Source organism: Trichechus manatus, unplaced genomic scaffold (assembly GCF_000243295.1).
Source record: "Trichechus manatus latirostris isolate Lorelei unplaced genomic scaffold, TriManLat1.0 scaffold00009, whole genome shotgun sequence".
Classification (NCBI taxonomy): domain Eukaryota; kingdom Metazoa; phylum Chordata; class Mammalia; order Sirenia; family Trichechidae; genus Trichechus; species Trichechus manatus.
The window spans coordinates 28,152,531-28,169,651 of NW_004443945.1; the positions used below are offsets into that span (position 1 = coordinate 28,152,531).

The window sequence follows — 17,121 nt, forward strand, 5'->3', positions numbered from 1 at the left end:
ACACACATTTTACTTATTTATTTTTGCATTTCTTTGATGCTTTTTATTTAAAGATCAGAAATACAGACGAATTCAGTTTCCTTAGTTTTCAGTGTAGCACATACAACCCAAAGTTTATCTTCACCATAAAGAGCCAACTCTAAGGACATATGAGAAATTTTATTACGATTCATGGTTTGCCAACTGTAGGTAACTTAAGCAGGAAAAGCTGAATGACCAGGGAAAGGTCAGGACAAGCACCAGGGCAACTCTGGGGTCTTAGTAAAGTAACCATGAGCAAAACCTCTGGGCACAGCCACGTGAACAATTCAATACTAATCACCTTCCTCCCACTGGGAGAGAGAGTATGAATGTTCCAATATGTATCACTTGGACATCTCTTCGCCATTAGAAGGGTGGGAAGGGCGTTGTGATTAATAGTTCCACCAAATAAGAACAAGAATTACAACAAAAATTGGAAACATTTATTAAGAACTTCCTCTGGGCCAGGCATTGCTCTAAGAAACTTATGCATTTTATCTCATTTAATCTTTCAACATGTCTGTGAGAAAGGCACTGTTGTCATTTATTTTTCACCAATGAGGAAGTTAAGTAGTTTGCCCAGATCACGATTAGCAAGTAGAGCAGGGATTTAAACTCAGGTAGTTTTGATGGTGGCTTCCTGGGTGGTACAAATGGTGCACTTGACTGCTAACCAAGAGGTTGGTAGATCAAACTGACCCAGAGGTGCCTCGGAAGAAAGCCCGGCGATCTGCTTCCAAAAGATCACGCCATGAAAACCCTATGGAGCACAGTTCTAGTCTGCAACACATGGGGTTGCCATGAGTCAGGACTGACCCCACTGCAACTGTTTTTTGTTTTTTTCTTTAATGTAATGGCAAAGTTATAAGCATAACCATAAAGCTACATGCCGCCCAGATCTAGATGGAGTAGAGGAAGTGATTAAATTGCATGAACAGAAAAGGAAAAGTATGCTAGGCTGCCATCCTATACATCTCAATTACAGAAAGCACTCAAGGTAGAAGTCACATTGTAGGGAAGGTTGTTAGGTGCTGTTGAGTTGACTTTGGACTCATAATGACCCCATGTGACAGAGTAGAACTGCCCCATAGGGTTTTGTAGGGTGTAATCTTTACAGGAGCAGATCACCAGTTATTTCTCCCACAGAGCCGCTGGGTGGGTTTAACGCCAGCCGTTAGGTTAGCAGCTGAGTGCTTAACCATTGAGCCACCAGGGCTCCTACTATGTGTACTCTCTATATGCTCCAGGATCTACTATTGGAACAGGGCCTAGCTTCTGAGACTTTGGCAGACCAGGAACACCCTCGGGGGCTCAGTAATTTGGATCTAAATTTTCCATTTGTTTCTATGACAGCTGATAAGCCCAGCTATGTAAAGATAAGAATTTTCATAGTTTCTGCTTTTGGCAGAAAAGCAACACATTTATGAGTGTGAAATTGCTTTGCAGTTTAGAAAAAAATCATACTATGGAAATAAAAAAATTGTTTTCCCTTATTTTGTTTAAAAAATCATTACAGTCAGAACTTGTACTTATGGGTTTCTCCTATATTTTGCACTGCTTGATGAATCACTTCTTTCAACAGGGTCACTGTTAGGGCATGAGATTTTTCTAATGATTCATTCTTACTAGACTTTGCTTTGACTTTCAAGCTAGAGGAAGTGTAGTTGAAGACTTTGCATATGTCTAAGAGTAAACATGAATATTGGGCTCTCTGAGAACTTTGCTGTGAATCTGGTCTGCAAAAAGTTATCTGATTCTAAGTTTCACTGATTTTCCTCAATAGCTGCAGAAAAGAGTGAGGAATTATGAAAACAATATCAGCTTTATACCAATAATCTTTATTTCCAGGGCCCCGCCCTTAAACTTTCCACCTTATTTGGCGGTAGGAGTCCTGATTAAAAGATGAGTGGGGCTAGACAACTCAGTGGTGGTGGGGATGCTTGACACAGAAGTTGACATCAAAGGACTGCCTTGTCATGAGGTTGAAGGAGATCCAGAATCACAGAGCTGTGAGTGGCACTCTGAAAGTTTGCTAGTCCATGCCTCTGCCTTCAGAGAAAATACTCCCACTTAGACCAAATGATCTGCTTCCATAAAATACTACAGTCAAGAAAATCCTATGGGCAGTTCTACATTGTCATATGTGGTCACTATGAGTTGGAACTGAGTCAACAGAAACCAAAAACAACAACAACAACAACAATGAATCCTCGGTTCACCCTTCAACCTAAGGTCATGGTTTTAGATGTTAATTGAATAAGCCAAACTTTGGGTGACCAAATTGAAAGACTGTTAACAATTCTCACATTATCTATTAATATTGGCTATAAAATGATCCAATGAAGTCTTCAAAATATCCCCCAACACACAAATACTACATTAACTGTTCTTAGACTAGATTTTTTTAATTGCAGAAGTTATTTTCTTGAAGTGGATTAGTCTTTCACAGAAAGACTATTCATAATTATTTCAGATCACCAAGGAAGAATTGAGTGCATTAAACCAATTAAATTACTGTATATTGGAGAAATGAGGGATTATATTCAAGATCTTTGCAAATTGAAGGTTGTAACTACACCTGTGTGTGTAGACTGAAAAACAAGCATATATAAAAAAGTGAGGAGATCACCAAATTTGGAGTTGTAGAGACCTGGGTTCTAGAATCCTGGTTCTGCTGTTTACATGCTATGCAACCTGGAGAAAGTTATTTAACTTCCCTAGGTGGCACAAACAGTTAAGCGACTGACTACTAGCTGAAAAGTCAGTGGTTCGAGCCCACCCAGAGGCACCTTGAAAGACAGGCCTGGAGTTCTGCTTCTAAAAGGTCACAGCCTTAAAAACTCTGTGGAACAGTTCTATTCTGTACACATGGAATCACCAGGAGTAGGAATTAACATGACAGCAACTAACAAGTTTCATTACTTCACTTTTAAAAAAATGAGGATAATAATAAAAATATCGAGCAATTAGTATGTGTGAGATCAGGACTAAGTGTTTTACAGGCATAATCTCTTTTAATTCTCAAGACAATCTTAGGAGAGAAGTAATATGATTATCCTTCTTTCTCAGTTGAGCAAACTGAAACAAGGAAACTGAGTAACTTGCTCATAGTCATACAGCCAGAAAGAGGCAGAACCAGGACATTGGGGTTCATCTGACCTAAAAGTCTGTATTCCTTCCACTTGCTCTGTTATTGACTATTCTGTAGACTTTTCATAATGATTGAAGATAATATATACAAATCACCTAAAATAGTGCCTATCCCAAAATATACCTCCAATAAATTTTAGCTAATACTGTCAATTAATAAACAGCACATAAGCAACAACAGTATTTAGTCTTATTAAATGACACATATGGTTGTGTTTCTTTAGTTTTCAAGGTCAAATTGTTGGTTAAGCACTCCTTACAAATCAATTCACAAATATTTATTGAGCACTTAATGATGTAACAGGCATTTTGCTCACCACTATGGACTGATGGTGTACAAAACAGGCACCATCTCTGCCTTTGCAGATTTACAATGTACAGGCTGCTGGACTGGACTAAAGGTCATGGAGAAAAACTAAAGCATCTCTTAAAGATATCTGTCATTAAATTGGGATAAAAAGTCCCATCCATACAGACTACCTATTTGCTGATCAAGAATGGCAGTGGATCCACAAACATAATTATGCCACTGAACCGTATATGTAAAAAAATGTTGAGAGAGCAAACGTTTGGTTTTATATATAAATAATGCTTGGAAGGCATAATGGTAAGTGAAATAAGTCAAGCATATAAGGACAAATATTGTATGATCCTTTTTTTATAAGAAGACAAGAATAGATAAATATAGAGACTGATGTTTATTGATGGTTACCAGGGATGGGGGAAGAGGGGAAAGTATGCTTTAGACCATAGAACCAAAAAAAAAAAAGAAACCTATTGCCATCAAGTCGATTCCAAGGACAGAGTAGAACTGCCCCACAGGGTTTCCAAGGAGCACCCACTGAAGCCGAACTGCCTACCTTCTGGTTAGCAGCCGAACTCCTAACCACTACGCCACCAGGGTGGAGACTTGTTATTTTTAGTGACAGGAAAAGTGGCATTGAATGTGGATGTAGTGAGCACAGCACAACCAAAGTAAAAAGGAGTGTTTGAGCACATATGGAAGAGTATAGGCAAATTGGTATACAGGTAGGTACAGGTGTCTACGTAGGTGAGAACAGATAGAAGTATCTATACCAAAAAAAACAAACTCATTGCTGTTGAGTCAATTCCAACTCAGAGCGACCTTATAGTGACCCTCTATAGGTATGTGTAAATACAAATATGTGGGTGCAGGCACATATATTCATTGAAGACACAAATATAGATATTTCTCAGACATAACCAAACATCTTCCAAGATTGGTTTTCTGGGTTTGAAGGCTTAGGATCACAGTCTCATGGGACAACTCAGTCAATTGACATAGTCCACAAAAATCATGACTGCGTCCTAGCGAAGTGAGTAGCATCTGGGGTCTTAAACACTTGAGAGCAGCCATCTCAGACAAAACTGTGGATCTCTACTCAAGAGGAGCAAAACAGTCAGAAGGTAAGCAAAAGCTTAGAGAATAAACAAGTCTACACAAGCTACAACCTCATCTACCCTGAGACCAGAAGAACTAGATGGTGCCCGGCTATCACCACTAACCATTCTGATCGGGGTCGCAATAGTTGGTCCTGGATAGAATGGGAGAAAAGCATGGAGCAGAACTCAAATTCTTATACATATATATACATAAGCCATACACCCTGGAACAGGAGGTAGAGAACAGAGGACTCTCTGAGACTATAGCCCTGAGATACTCTTTAAACCTAGAACTGAGTCTATCCCGAGATCACCTTTTAGCAAAATAGCAGAGTGGCACACAAAATAAAGGGTATTACTGGTAAAATCGGTGCCCTACTTAAAAACCATCAGTATGGAACCAGAAGATCAACAATTACTCAAAAGCAAGGATGAGAGGATAAAGGGCAGGGAAACTAGAGTACTGGAAAGGGAACAAACAGAACACAAAAAGAATGTTGACACATTGTGATAAATGTAAGTAATGTCACTAAACAATTTGTATAGAAATTGTCAAATGGGAACCTGACTTGCTATGTAAACTTACAGCAAAAACTCAATAAAATATTATTTAAGGATGTATATATTAACTACAATTTAAAAAAAAGGGCAGTGGATCTTAGCAAGTACAAACAACAAGAGAACTCTGATGGTGTTATTCATTACTATGAGCCTTTTTATTTTGCCTTTTTTCTAAGGTTAAAAAGAATCTTTTTGCAAGTTTTACAAATACCCACTTATCTTTTCCACTTTCATTCAACTTGCACATAAGTAAGCTTTCACAAGTTATGAATTTCTAAATCTAATTCTGGTCTTTTAGACTAAAGTCCTTGTGTCTCTCCAAAGCAATCCTATTTTGAAGCCTATCTTTATGTCTAGGATCCTAGCCTATGATTTAAAAACTAATCAAGTTTTGTTTTTGTTTTTTTCTTCCATTTCTCCAGCAGCTTCTCTTCCATGTCAGATACATTCCAAAAGCTAAATCTGTACTCTAGCACGATAACTATCATAGTGCTTATCACCTCTCATTCCCTTCATTATTCTGTCATCAATTATGCCATCCACAAGGGAGTCTATTATATGAGGGTCTGTTACCAAGAGATCAAGTATATGTAACAGCTGTTTATTTGCAAATACAGAATGTGATGAACACATGGTAGAGAAAGATGGTTCCTTTTTTGTGCCAGTATCTTCTCATTTACATTAGATTATCCACCATCCTTTTCAATTCTACATGCATGATAAATAGCCTTATTTTTTTTCCACTTAACTCCACGGGAATAGAAATGACTGCAATGTAACCATGTGTCTCAGATAACCAAGACCCCACAGCACAGATAACAGCTCAAGCTTTCAATAGCAAGAGTGATAATTGTAATCATAATAATAGCAGCAAAATGATCATGTATTGAGTTCTTACTATGTGCCAGGCACTGCACCAGGGAATTTACACACAATACCTCATTTATTATTCATAATAACCCTAGGACATAGGTAGATGTCATTATCTCCATTTTATAGATGAGAAAGCTGAAGGTGCAGAGTCTAAGTTACTTACCCAAAGTCACAAAGCTGCTAGGTGGCATAGTTGTGATTGAAACCCAGGCCTGCCTGACTCCATCCTCCCCAGACTTTATACTGATAATAGAAAAAAAGAGGGAGGGATGGAAGGCAGGGGAAAAGTGAACAGACAGAAGGGAGATGGATAATGGAGTACAGCATCCTCAATCATTTTTAATTGATTAAACAAACATTCAGTGAGCATCTAGCACTGGCCAGACATAGTGTCTAGCCATAAGACAAGTTCTTTTCCTAGAGAGGCATGTGGGCATAGAGAAGAAGAATCTCCAGCAAATAACTGCAGTCCTCTACCATAAGGGCTCCAGCATAACAGCAGAAGGGTGGCAGGGCTCTGCCAGGGGAACTGGAGAAGGCTTTCAGGTGAGGGGCCTTAGAGGAGGAATCTAACAATACCTGAGAGTTCTATAGCCAGCTAAGGGTGGAAAGGTTAGAGCAGGCAGAGATGAAAACAGAGGCAACATCACAGAGGTGTGGAAGATGGAGGGGTGCTCAGGGAATCCTGAGTGCTTCCTCGGGCTGTAGAGGACAATGCATGGTGAAGATTGTGCGAAATAAGAGCACAAGAACAGGTAGCTATGACAGCACGTTAGGATCTGGCATTAGGAAAAGGAGCGAAGAGGGAAGAGGTATCACAAGTTAGGAAATACGGGACTGAGCTGGACCACATGGAGCTGCCAGCACAAATGACCACTTTCTACATAGCATAACATATGAGGTTATCACCAGCCATTAAGTCCTGTGAATTGGTTTAACAGGTGCTTTTTAAATATGACTATGGATTATAAAAAAGCCCTGGTGGCACAGTGATTGAAGCACTCAGTTGCTAGCCTAAAGGTCAGCGGTTCAAACCCACTAGGCACTCCACAGGAGAAAGATGTGGCAGTCTGCTTCTGTAAAGATTTACAGCCTTGGAACTCTGAGGCAATACTACTCTGTCCTATAGGGTTGCTATGAGTCGAGATTGACTTGATGGCAATGGGTTATGGATTATAAGGAGTCCCTGGGTGGTGCAAATGTTAACACACTTGGCTGCTAACCGAAAGGCTGGAGGTTCAGTCCAACTACGGGCACCTTGAAGGAAAGGTCTGGCAATCTACTTCCAAAAAATTCTGCCATTGAAAACCCCCGTGGAATACAGTTCTACTCTGGCAATGTGGAGTTGCCGTGAGTCAGAGTCAACTTGATAGAAACTTTTTTTTTTAATTGGAGTATAACAATGGGCCATCAAGGAAGTAACTTTTGATGAAAAGAAGAGTGACAGATACAAAGATAATAGTATTTCCCTAAATTGGAGCCTTGTAGTCCAAGGAAATGAAGGCATGGCCTGAGAGAAACAGGACTTTGGGCAAAGAGGAAGATAAAGCATTTCTGAGCTGGAGACGGGGGCAGAAATGAGATGCAGGTGGCATGGAGACTGACAGGCTATTCAATTGTGCATTAGGTGTCACTGGAGCTGGGTATCTGGTACAAGGCCATAGGGTGAGAATGAGAAGACAGGATGATGGCATCACTACTTCTGTCTTGCAAATCAAGTGCTTCAAGTGAAAAAAGCCTCTTTGAATTGATAATATATAAATCACCACAACATAATTTAAGGAAACATTTTGATGGACAGGCACAGTTAAATATTAGTGAGACTTGGGACACTATTTTCTTGCTCCTTAGAGTATTATTTTTTCTGTTGTGTGGAAAGGTGCAAAGTGTTAGTCAAGCTTTTCTTGATCTGACTGCTAAATGGGTAACTAGACTACAAAGTCTGTCTTTAAGCTGTCAGATCTGGACTCTGACTGTAATCTCTCCCCATAGATAAGAAACGGGATGTCAAGAAAAGGAAAGGACCCTCTGTATCCTAGATTTGTCAAGAAACTCTTGTCAAGACTATACCTCTATTATAACACTTAATACTACAGCAGCAGCATAAACTTAATAAACTCTAATCTGGTATTCTATGAAACAAAATTTCTAGTGGAATAAAAGAAGTCAGAAGATATTGCTTATGACCGCTTATAACTAGACTTCATGCAGGTGTCGTTTAAACTCTAGTTCCTTTGGCACAGCAATTTTTCCTTCTGACTTACCATCTCCCAATTTTCTGTATTATCACTCTTAGTGCATACACTTTGAAAAGCGTACAGGGTAGAGATAAGTTTGGCAATGCATGCTTCCAGGCAACCTTCTTAGCGTGCAGAAGCAGCCCCATGGCAACTATTAAGGTCAGTGTGGAGAGCCTAGACTTTGATACCACACACACCTGGGTTCAAGTCCCGGCTCTGTATCTTACTAACTCTAAGACATAATGCATGCGTAATACCTGACACACAGTAGACAATAAATACAAGTTTTTATTACTTTAAAGTTAATTTAAAACATAAAAAGAAAGAGCCAGAGCCCAAATATGAAAGAGCTCCTCACTCAAGGACATAAATTCCATCTTCCAGTCAAATGTAAATCCTTCTTCTCATGAATATCTGGAATCATTTACTTGCCTAAAACTGTTACAAGACATTGACACTTTATTTGTCAATTACTTGTGCTCTTCTTCCATAGTATTCTTTACAAAGTGGTCTAAAAAGTAAGAGATTAATAAGTAGAAAACTGTAGATTTTTGGTCTTACCATTTTTATCTGCTCTCCTCAGTATCTGGAATGGAACAAAAGAAAAAAAATTGTATCACCATTTTTTTTAAGCATTGCAGTGAACATTATACTCACATACAATTCAACCACTATTGAATAAAACCAATTTTAATTTTAAATGAAGGCTTCCCAATTGAGATCTTTATTTGTAATAGCTCAAAACCAAAAACAACCCAAATGTCCATCAACAGGTAAAGGAATAAACAAACTATGGTATATCAATACAATGGAGTACTACTGATCAATAAAAAGGAATAAACTATTGATACATGCAACAATGTAGATAGATCTCAATATGATTATGCTGACTAAAAAAACCTAGCCAAAAAAAGTACTTACTATATTATTCCATTTTTACAGAATTCTAGAAGATGTAAACTAATCTATAGTGACAGAAAGTAAATTAAGGGTAGCCTAGGAATGGGTAGGGCAAGAATGGATGGGTTATAAGAGGGTGTCTTAGTTATGTAGTGCTGCTATAACAGAAATACCACAAGTGGATGGCCCTAACAAACAGAAATTTTTCTCTCACAGTCCAGGAGGCTAGAAGTCCGAATTCAGGGTGCTAGCTCCAGAGGAAGGCTTTCTCAGTCTGTCAGCTCTGGAGGAAAGTCCTTATCATCAATTTTGCCCATCTACAACCTCAAATCCAAAGGATGTGTTCTGCTTCTTGCCCTTTTTCTTGGCAGTATGAGGTCCCCATCCTCTCTGCTTGCTTCTTTCTTTTATATCTCAAAAGCGATTGATTCAAGATACCCTTAATCCTATAGATTATGTCTTGCCTCATTAACATAACTGCCTCTAATCCTGCCTCTTTAACATCATAGAGGTTAGGATTTACAACACATAGGATAATCATATCAGATCACAAAATGGTGGACAACCACACAATAGTGGGAATCATGGCCTAGCCAAGCTGACACACATTTTGGGAGGACACAATTCAATCCATGACATTGGGCATGAGAAAACTTTTGGAGGTGATATATATATTTATTATCTTAATTGTAGCAATGGTTTCATAGGTCTATACATATGTCAAAACTCTCCAAATTTACTCTTCAAGTATGTGCAGTTTAGTGTAAGTCGATTATACCTCAATAAAGCTGGGAAACAAAAAAGAAATTAAGTGTTAAATAGAAATTCACATCTAAGGTATATCTGTCTTTATTCTATGAGTTAATTATATTATCTTGGACCTATTCTGACATATCTTTAGTGAATACTCTAGATATTCATTATCCACTACTGTTTGATAATGATTTTCAGTTTTCTTCTGGAAAAGCAATCTTTGCTCCAATCGTGGTCAATGTGCAGCACGGCTGGGCAGAGGACTCAGGCTTGGAAAACAGAGGGTCACATCCCTCCTGCCACAGTGACTATTCAGGCATGAGCACACTGGGGACAGTGAATGATAGACCATAGTTTTGCTTGAGTTGCTGGGAGACACTCTTTTTTGTTTTACCACCTTTTGCTATAAGAAACATTATCCTTCTTTCCTTCTGTTGACTTCATGGAGATGAGGTAGAGATAAATCTAGTCATTACTACAGTGCACTTTACTATCAAATGCTAATATTATTACTTAAATAACCTCACTCATGGAACTTTTCTAGAAACAGATATGCACCAGCCTGTTTTTAAGCATAGAAGTGTGCTTTTTTTTTTTTTTTTGCTAAGGGCATGTAATCACTGCCAGAAGACTGCTTTCCATAATAGGTGCTTTTATAGTTATAGTTGAATGAGACACAAATTCTTTTTGTTCCACAGAAGCAATTTCCAGTGGTGATTTTGGGGTTCCATCTCACCATCACAATTTGCTTTTTCCTCCCTCCTCTGGCACCTTGGAACTCCAGCTGAGATTCACAGAAATGCAAAAGCAGCCTATTTCTCACCTCTGGTATTCTCTAAATTCCATTTCATGCTCTACTGTGTCCTCATCAGTTCCAAGTGACTAGAATGGCTTCTGGAGAGGAATAATCACACGCCAAAGATCTGGACCCTAGGACTCCTATCATTTCATCTCATAAAGAGCCATCATAAATAGCATTCAGTCTCTTGCAGATGAAATTAAGACAATAGCTTCTGATATTAAGACAGTTCTTCGTAATTAAATATGAACAGAATTGTCTCTGCTGCAAATTTTGCCCCTGAGCCAACAGACTAATAAAAATGTACTGCAGATAAAAATTGAGTTACTACAGTAATCTGGGTCAGTTAATCTCACTAATTGCTAACACTAGATGGATGGTGTCTCAGTCATCTAGTGCTGCTCCAACAGAAATACCACAAGTGGATGGCTTTACAAAGAGAAATTTATTCTCTCACAGTCCAGTAAGCTACAAGTCCAAATTCAGGGCATCAGCTCCAGGGGAACGCTTTCTCCATCGGCTCTGGAGGAAAGTCCATGTCATCAGTCTTCCTTTGGTCTGGGAGCTTCTCTGTGCAGGAACCTCAGGTCCAAAGGATGCACTCTGCTCCCAGCACTGCTTTCTTGGTGGTATGAGGTTCCCATGTGTCTCTGCTCACTTCTCTCTTTTATATCTCAAAAGAGATTGCATTAAGACACTAATCTTGTCAACCTCATCAGTATAAACTCATCACAGTGATAGAATTTACAACACATGAGGAGATCACATATAATCTCATCATAGTGGTAGAGTTTACAACACATAAGGACATCACATCAGATAACACAATCATACAATACTCGGAATCATGACCTAGCCAAGGTGCTACACACATTTTTGGGGGGACACAATTCAATCCATGACAGATGGTAAATAAATTTAAATAATATGGTCAAACTAAAGCTTAAATGCATGTGTTACTATGCTTTTGCTATAATTTAAGCCATCAAACAGAATCCTTTATTTTAAGAATATATTATTTGATGCTCTTACCTAAAATTCCTCATTCCTTACTTTAAATTACTGAAGGGAAGTGTTAAAAGTCACCTTATCTTGGAAGCATAACAAATTAACACAATAATTGTCATTCACTGAACTACTACTTCTTAAGGGCCTCCTACCCTATACGCAAACCCATGCCGTGGAATTCACTGTGACTCTTAGTGACCCTACAGGACAGAGTAGAACTGTCCCATCGGGTTTCCAAGGCTGTAATCTTTATGGAAGCAGACTGCCACATCTTTATCCTGAGGAGCAGGTGGTGAGTTTGAACCGCTGTCCTTTTTGTTAGCAGCTGAAGGCTCCTTTCTACCCTATACCAGGTTAAAATTAGATGAAATGAGCTAGTCAGTCGCTTGCTAGTGACTCCTGAGATATATGGATTTAGAGTAGGGACTCTGGACCTACCCGGAACGTGGAGGACCACTTAGAAGAGAAGACTTATTTGGTGAGTCACACTGTGTGGGCCTGGACATAGAGAAGGAAGTCTTGCTACTAGGCCACTAGTAACCATGAGAGAGAATGCGGGGAAGTGGACACTGAAAGGTGGATGGAGAAAAGGGAATTAGCACATACATTTCATTTTCTCAGTTTTACCTAGGGTAGGCCCCGTGTCTGAAAACAACAGTGAAACTCCATTCCACTGCCATCAAGTAGATTCTGACTCATAGTGACTCTATAGGACAGAGCAGACTGCCCCATGGGTTTCCAAGACTGTAATCTTCATGGAAGCAGACTGTCACATCTTTCTTCTGAGGCGCAGCGAATGGGTTCGAACCACCGACCTGTTGTTTAGCAGCCAAGTGCTTTCTGCTGGTTTCTAAAACTAGTTCAATGACATTTGCCTTTCCAATTAGAGTAGGCAATGATGGCGTTAACTGCCATTCTCCCAAATGGACTTCATTGTTGTTAGCTGTCAAGTTGGCCCCTACTCATGGTGACCTCATGCACAATCGAACGAAGCACTGCTCAGTCTTTCACTAACCCCATGATCAGGTGAAGATCGAACCATTGTGACCCATAGAGTTTTCCTTGACTGAATTTCTTCCTAGTCCATCTTGGTCTAAAAGCTCTGCTGAAACCTGTTCAGAATCATAGCAACACATAAGCCTTCACTGACAGACAGGTGGTAGTTTCACACGAGGAGGTGCATTGGCTAGAAATCAAACCTGGGTCTCCGCGTGGAATGCAAGAATTCTACCCCTGAACCTCCTTGAAGTAATCAATTGTGCTCATATCGCTAGGCAAATAGGAAGTGTGTCGTTGCAACAGAATTCAGTCACAGAACTATCAAACCTGGAAACTGTTTCTGCTTTTATAGTCCTCTATTCATCTTACCTCTCCATCCAGGGTTTGGGACTTAAGTATCTCTGAGAGAAAAATGAATACACGTTCCCATGAAGCCCCTAACCATCAGGCACTGTGCCTTGTGTTCAGGGTGTACCTGGGTATGCATGATCAGGTGGCAGAAGGACAAACACTAAAGTCACCTCTCTTCTTCCCAACCTTCGGTCCCTACTTCCACCTCATCAGCGAAGTGGAGAAAGGCCGCCCTCCTTCCCTAGTTAAAAATCAAAGAAAAACTGCTAGGGAGGAGAGTAGCATCTGTTGGTGGAGTTGCAACCAACTTCATTTGGGATTTATCTCCCTTTTGGGGATGAATGAAAGTTTATTTTTCTCTCTTTGTACAGTAGCAGTGTTGATTAATGTAATAGTTCAAAAGAGGGTCCACAAGATACAAGGGCTAGATTGTAAATTAGAGGGGCTGCAGCAACCTGGGAAAGGACAGCACACTGATGTAAGAAGGAACATGATTGTCATCCTCCTGTTCCTTCAGTGGAGCCGCACACTGGGCCCAGGTCAGCCCTCTCCCTTGGATAGCAGATGCCCTCTGTGGGAACGCAGAACACCAGCCTTGGTGTGCTGGCTTGGGTTGGTACCAGTGCTAGGTTTTCAAAGCCTTGATAGGTATTCAAGAATATTCAGGATAAACTAATAGTTAATTTTGTTATTTTTTTAGAAAGAAAATCATATAAACTATATTCCTAAAGAAATAGTCCTTGTAGTTTGTAGATTTAGCTACTGATATTTATGCATTCAACACGGAACACCGATGTAACAATAATACTCCAAATTTATATAGTGTATTTCATTTTTTCCTATTTCCTATCCTATGGACTCTTATTTAATACTCACAACAATCTTGGTAAGTATCATACTCATTATTACTTCTGATTTGGAGTTCAGAAAATGAAGGAAAAAAAACAACAGTAGAGGGAAATCTCTTTGTGATTTTCTTGTTAAACATCTGTCTCTTGTTTCTAACCAGTTATTTTGCAATATTCTCAAAAGCAGTTTAAATAACTTATTAGAGGATTGGTTATTTCAATGCCACTAGAATATAAACATTTGAAATCAAAGTTTTGCTTAAATTTGGAAATTATTCTGTGTGATGCAGAAGCCTACAATTTCATTTGTTACACTTTGAAATACAAAAAGTCTATCATCTATTTATTATGATCTGCATAGAACTCAAAAAGCAATCCTTCTTAACAGTGCTGGTAGAATATCTTAAAACTAATCAAATAAAATGATGAATTTATATTTCACAGTTTATTTTGCTAAAAGCAATATGATCCAGAAATGAATAATTCAAAAAATCCCTAAGTAACAAATCCTTTTTTATATAACATCTTTCACCAGAGTGTTATATTTGTCACAAAATATCTCATAAAAAAGTGTAAACAAAATCTCTTCTATCTGAGATAAAATCCAGTGGCAGTTATTTTTTGTAGACTCTAGCATTTTACTGGTAAACAAGCATGTCAACACTTCTCATGTGAAATCAGTTTTATATTTTTATTTCTAAATGTCTAGAAATAATAGAAGAAGGCATGTGTACCCTACTGGTAGACTACAAATTCCTTTAGGGCAAGGATCTGATACTATTTACTTATAGAACTTGGAAATAATCATGCATATTTAATAATAAAGGGGATTTAAATTTTTTCTCTTTCTTTTTTAAAGCAGTAGATTGAACACTTGATCCAAGGTTGGTATGTATATCTGGGAGGATGACTTTCCATTTATACAGCTTCAATCCATTCATCTCCATTCTATTAACAGGACTTGATAATTGCTTTAAAAAAAAAAAAAAAGCCATGGGGGTGACTTATCAAGTACTTGATATCCTCGGGGGACAGAATGAAGACTGGATCAGAATTAATGGAGTCCCCTCTTGCCCTCTATAAATCAACTTAATTGTAATTTAGCCATTAGCTGCATAACTAACATGATTTTCAGGGGCCCTGAGTTTCTCCTGTCCTTGAAGTTTTCCTTCACAGCGGTTCTGAGATACCCTCTCCCCTTCTCCCAGCTTAGTTCCTCAAGAGCTTTATGGCCCTGAATGGCAGGGCTTGAAAGAATATTATCAGCCAGTTAAACCATTAGCACCAATAATATCATATGGTTGACCCAAACCAGCAGGGGCGAGTGCTCACGAGGAAAAGCTGCTTAAACAGTCCTACTGAGTGAATGAATGGGAATCAGATACATGTTCTGGTGGGAAGAAGATGGCCAGCAGGGAATGCCTGGATCCCAGATTGGAACAGCATGGAATTGGGGGGTGTGGGGGGAGGCTGCCAGGAGACATGAGTAAACTTATCTATATCATTTGCTGTAGACTACCTTAAATTATTGATAGGAGTTTCTCTCCCAATTAAATAAAGTCCAGCTAATTCATTCAAAATAAACTCAGGACAGCTTCTAGCCTCCCCCCGAATACCTTCATTATCTTTGCCTCATCTTTATGATACTGATGATTTGCTTTCCTCATATTTTCACCCCTCCCACAAAGAAATGTGTTTAGCCTCTGACCTATCTCCCACTCACTTTGATTTTAATAAGAAATGGTAACTCAGAGAAAGGTAAAGGAAATAGCACTCAGCCCAGTTCCATGCCCTTTGTCCATTTTCTACCATGCCTAAATAGGAGGCTGGAATTGTTCCCACTGAGCCAGAAGCAACCTGGAGGACAGCGTGCTTGTGACTAGTAAGGGGCTTAGAGAACCGGAATCCCAGCAGGCAACGCAGGGATAGGAAACCCAAAGGCAGAGAAAAGAGCTGGGCAACAGGGTGAAAAATATAGAGTACCGAAACAGCTGACAGGGAGAGCAAAGCAAAATTGAGAAATAAATAAGAAATAAAACTATTGTAAAGACAAAAACCACAGCGTGAGGGTAGAAAAATAGCAGAGAAGAGGAAAGCAAGACCATTCTATCAGAGAAATGGAGGAAGGAAGTCAATATCAAAAGCGAGGGATAGAACCAAAGGGAAGACATCTAGTCCAAAAGCTAGAATTGATGAAGATAATAATAGTAATCACAACTTGGAGAGGTACAGGAAAGGAGAACAGCAGGAAGAAAAAAGGAAAAACAGGAGGTGGCACTGAAAAAAAGAATCATCATGAAAGAGATCTTGGTCACGTCTGCAAAAAGAAAAATAAATACGCTCAAAGTAATTGCTTTCCGAGGGGGCTGGGGAAGGATGGGGTCATCGCAATCTCTGCTACTTCCTTCGTCACCTCAGAGCATCAGCGGAGGCTGGGGTTTGCAAGCAGGGTACGTTAAAAATCAGTTGAGACAATGCCTTTCCTCCCTCAGCCCCGTTAAAACGTCCTACTCATTCAAACGGAGACTGTTGTATTTACAATCCAGTCTCTATCGAAACCCATGCTGTTGGTTAATTTAACTTCTGGGATTTCGTTAAGGGTTCTTAAGTCCCAAGTTGGAGGTCTGGAACAGCCCTTTTTACAAGTTGAGTGGCAGTCTTTCTCTAGCATTTACCTCTGAGGGGTTTTTTTACTTGGGAGGTGGTGCGGAGGGATAGGAGGTAGTTTTCACCCATGCTCTGGGAGCCAAACCCCGGCTGATGAGCAACTGGACAGTTCCCCCCGCCCCCCCCCCCACACACACAGAGGGAAGAGAACAGGTAACGGTGCCAGGGACCCACCAACCGAATTCATTCCACCTCTACTTACGTCGAGGAAGATCGACATGCCCTTAGACAGCTGCAGGGCAGAGCTGAGCTCTTCCGAGGAGTTGTTGGAGGACGGCGAGGTCTCCTGGGAATCCTCCATCCTCGTGAGTCCCGCCGACCAGAGGCAGGAGCCGGTCTGGGAGGAGACGCCGCCTCGGATACGGGCACGGCTGCTGCTCTGCTGGCAGCTCCGAGCTCCGCGCGCCGCCCAGGCTCGGGATCCGAGTGGGTGTTCGCTCTCGCGCGCCTCCCTCCCGCGAGGGCTCGGGCTCCCCACACTCCCTCCTTCTGGCCCCCACCCCCTCCCCGCTCCCACCCGCTCTAACTCTCGCCTCCCCCTTCCCTT

The 17,121-nt window shown here is 40.1% G+C and overlaps 1 protein-coding gene across 1 annotated transcript in view; it reads right to left on the reverse strand.

The window, feature by feature from the left end:
- NECAB1 (N-terminal EF-hand calcium binding protein 1) overlaps positions 1–16,875 on the reverse strand; it is a 180,231-nt gene extending 163,356 nt beyond the window's left edge. The window contains exons 1-2 of the mRNA XM_004370784.1: positions 16,777–16,875; positions 8,811–8,835 (exon numbers count right to left, since the gene is read on the reverse strand). Coding sequence (XP_004370841.1) covers positions 8,811–8,835; positions 16,777–16,875 — 124 coding nt within the window. The remainder of the gene's footprint in view (positions 1–8,810; positions 8,836–16,776) is intronic.
- Positions 16,876–17,121: the final 246 nt, after the last annotated feature.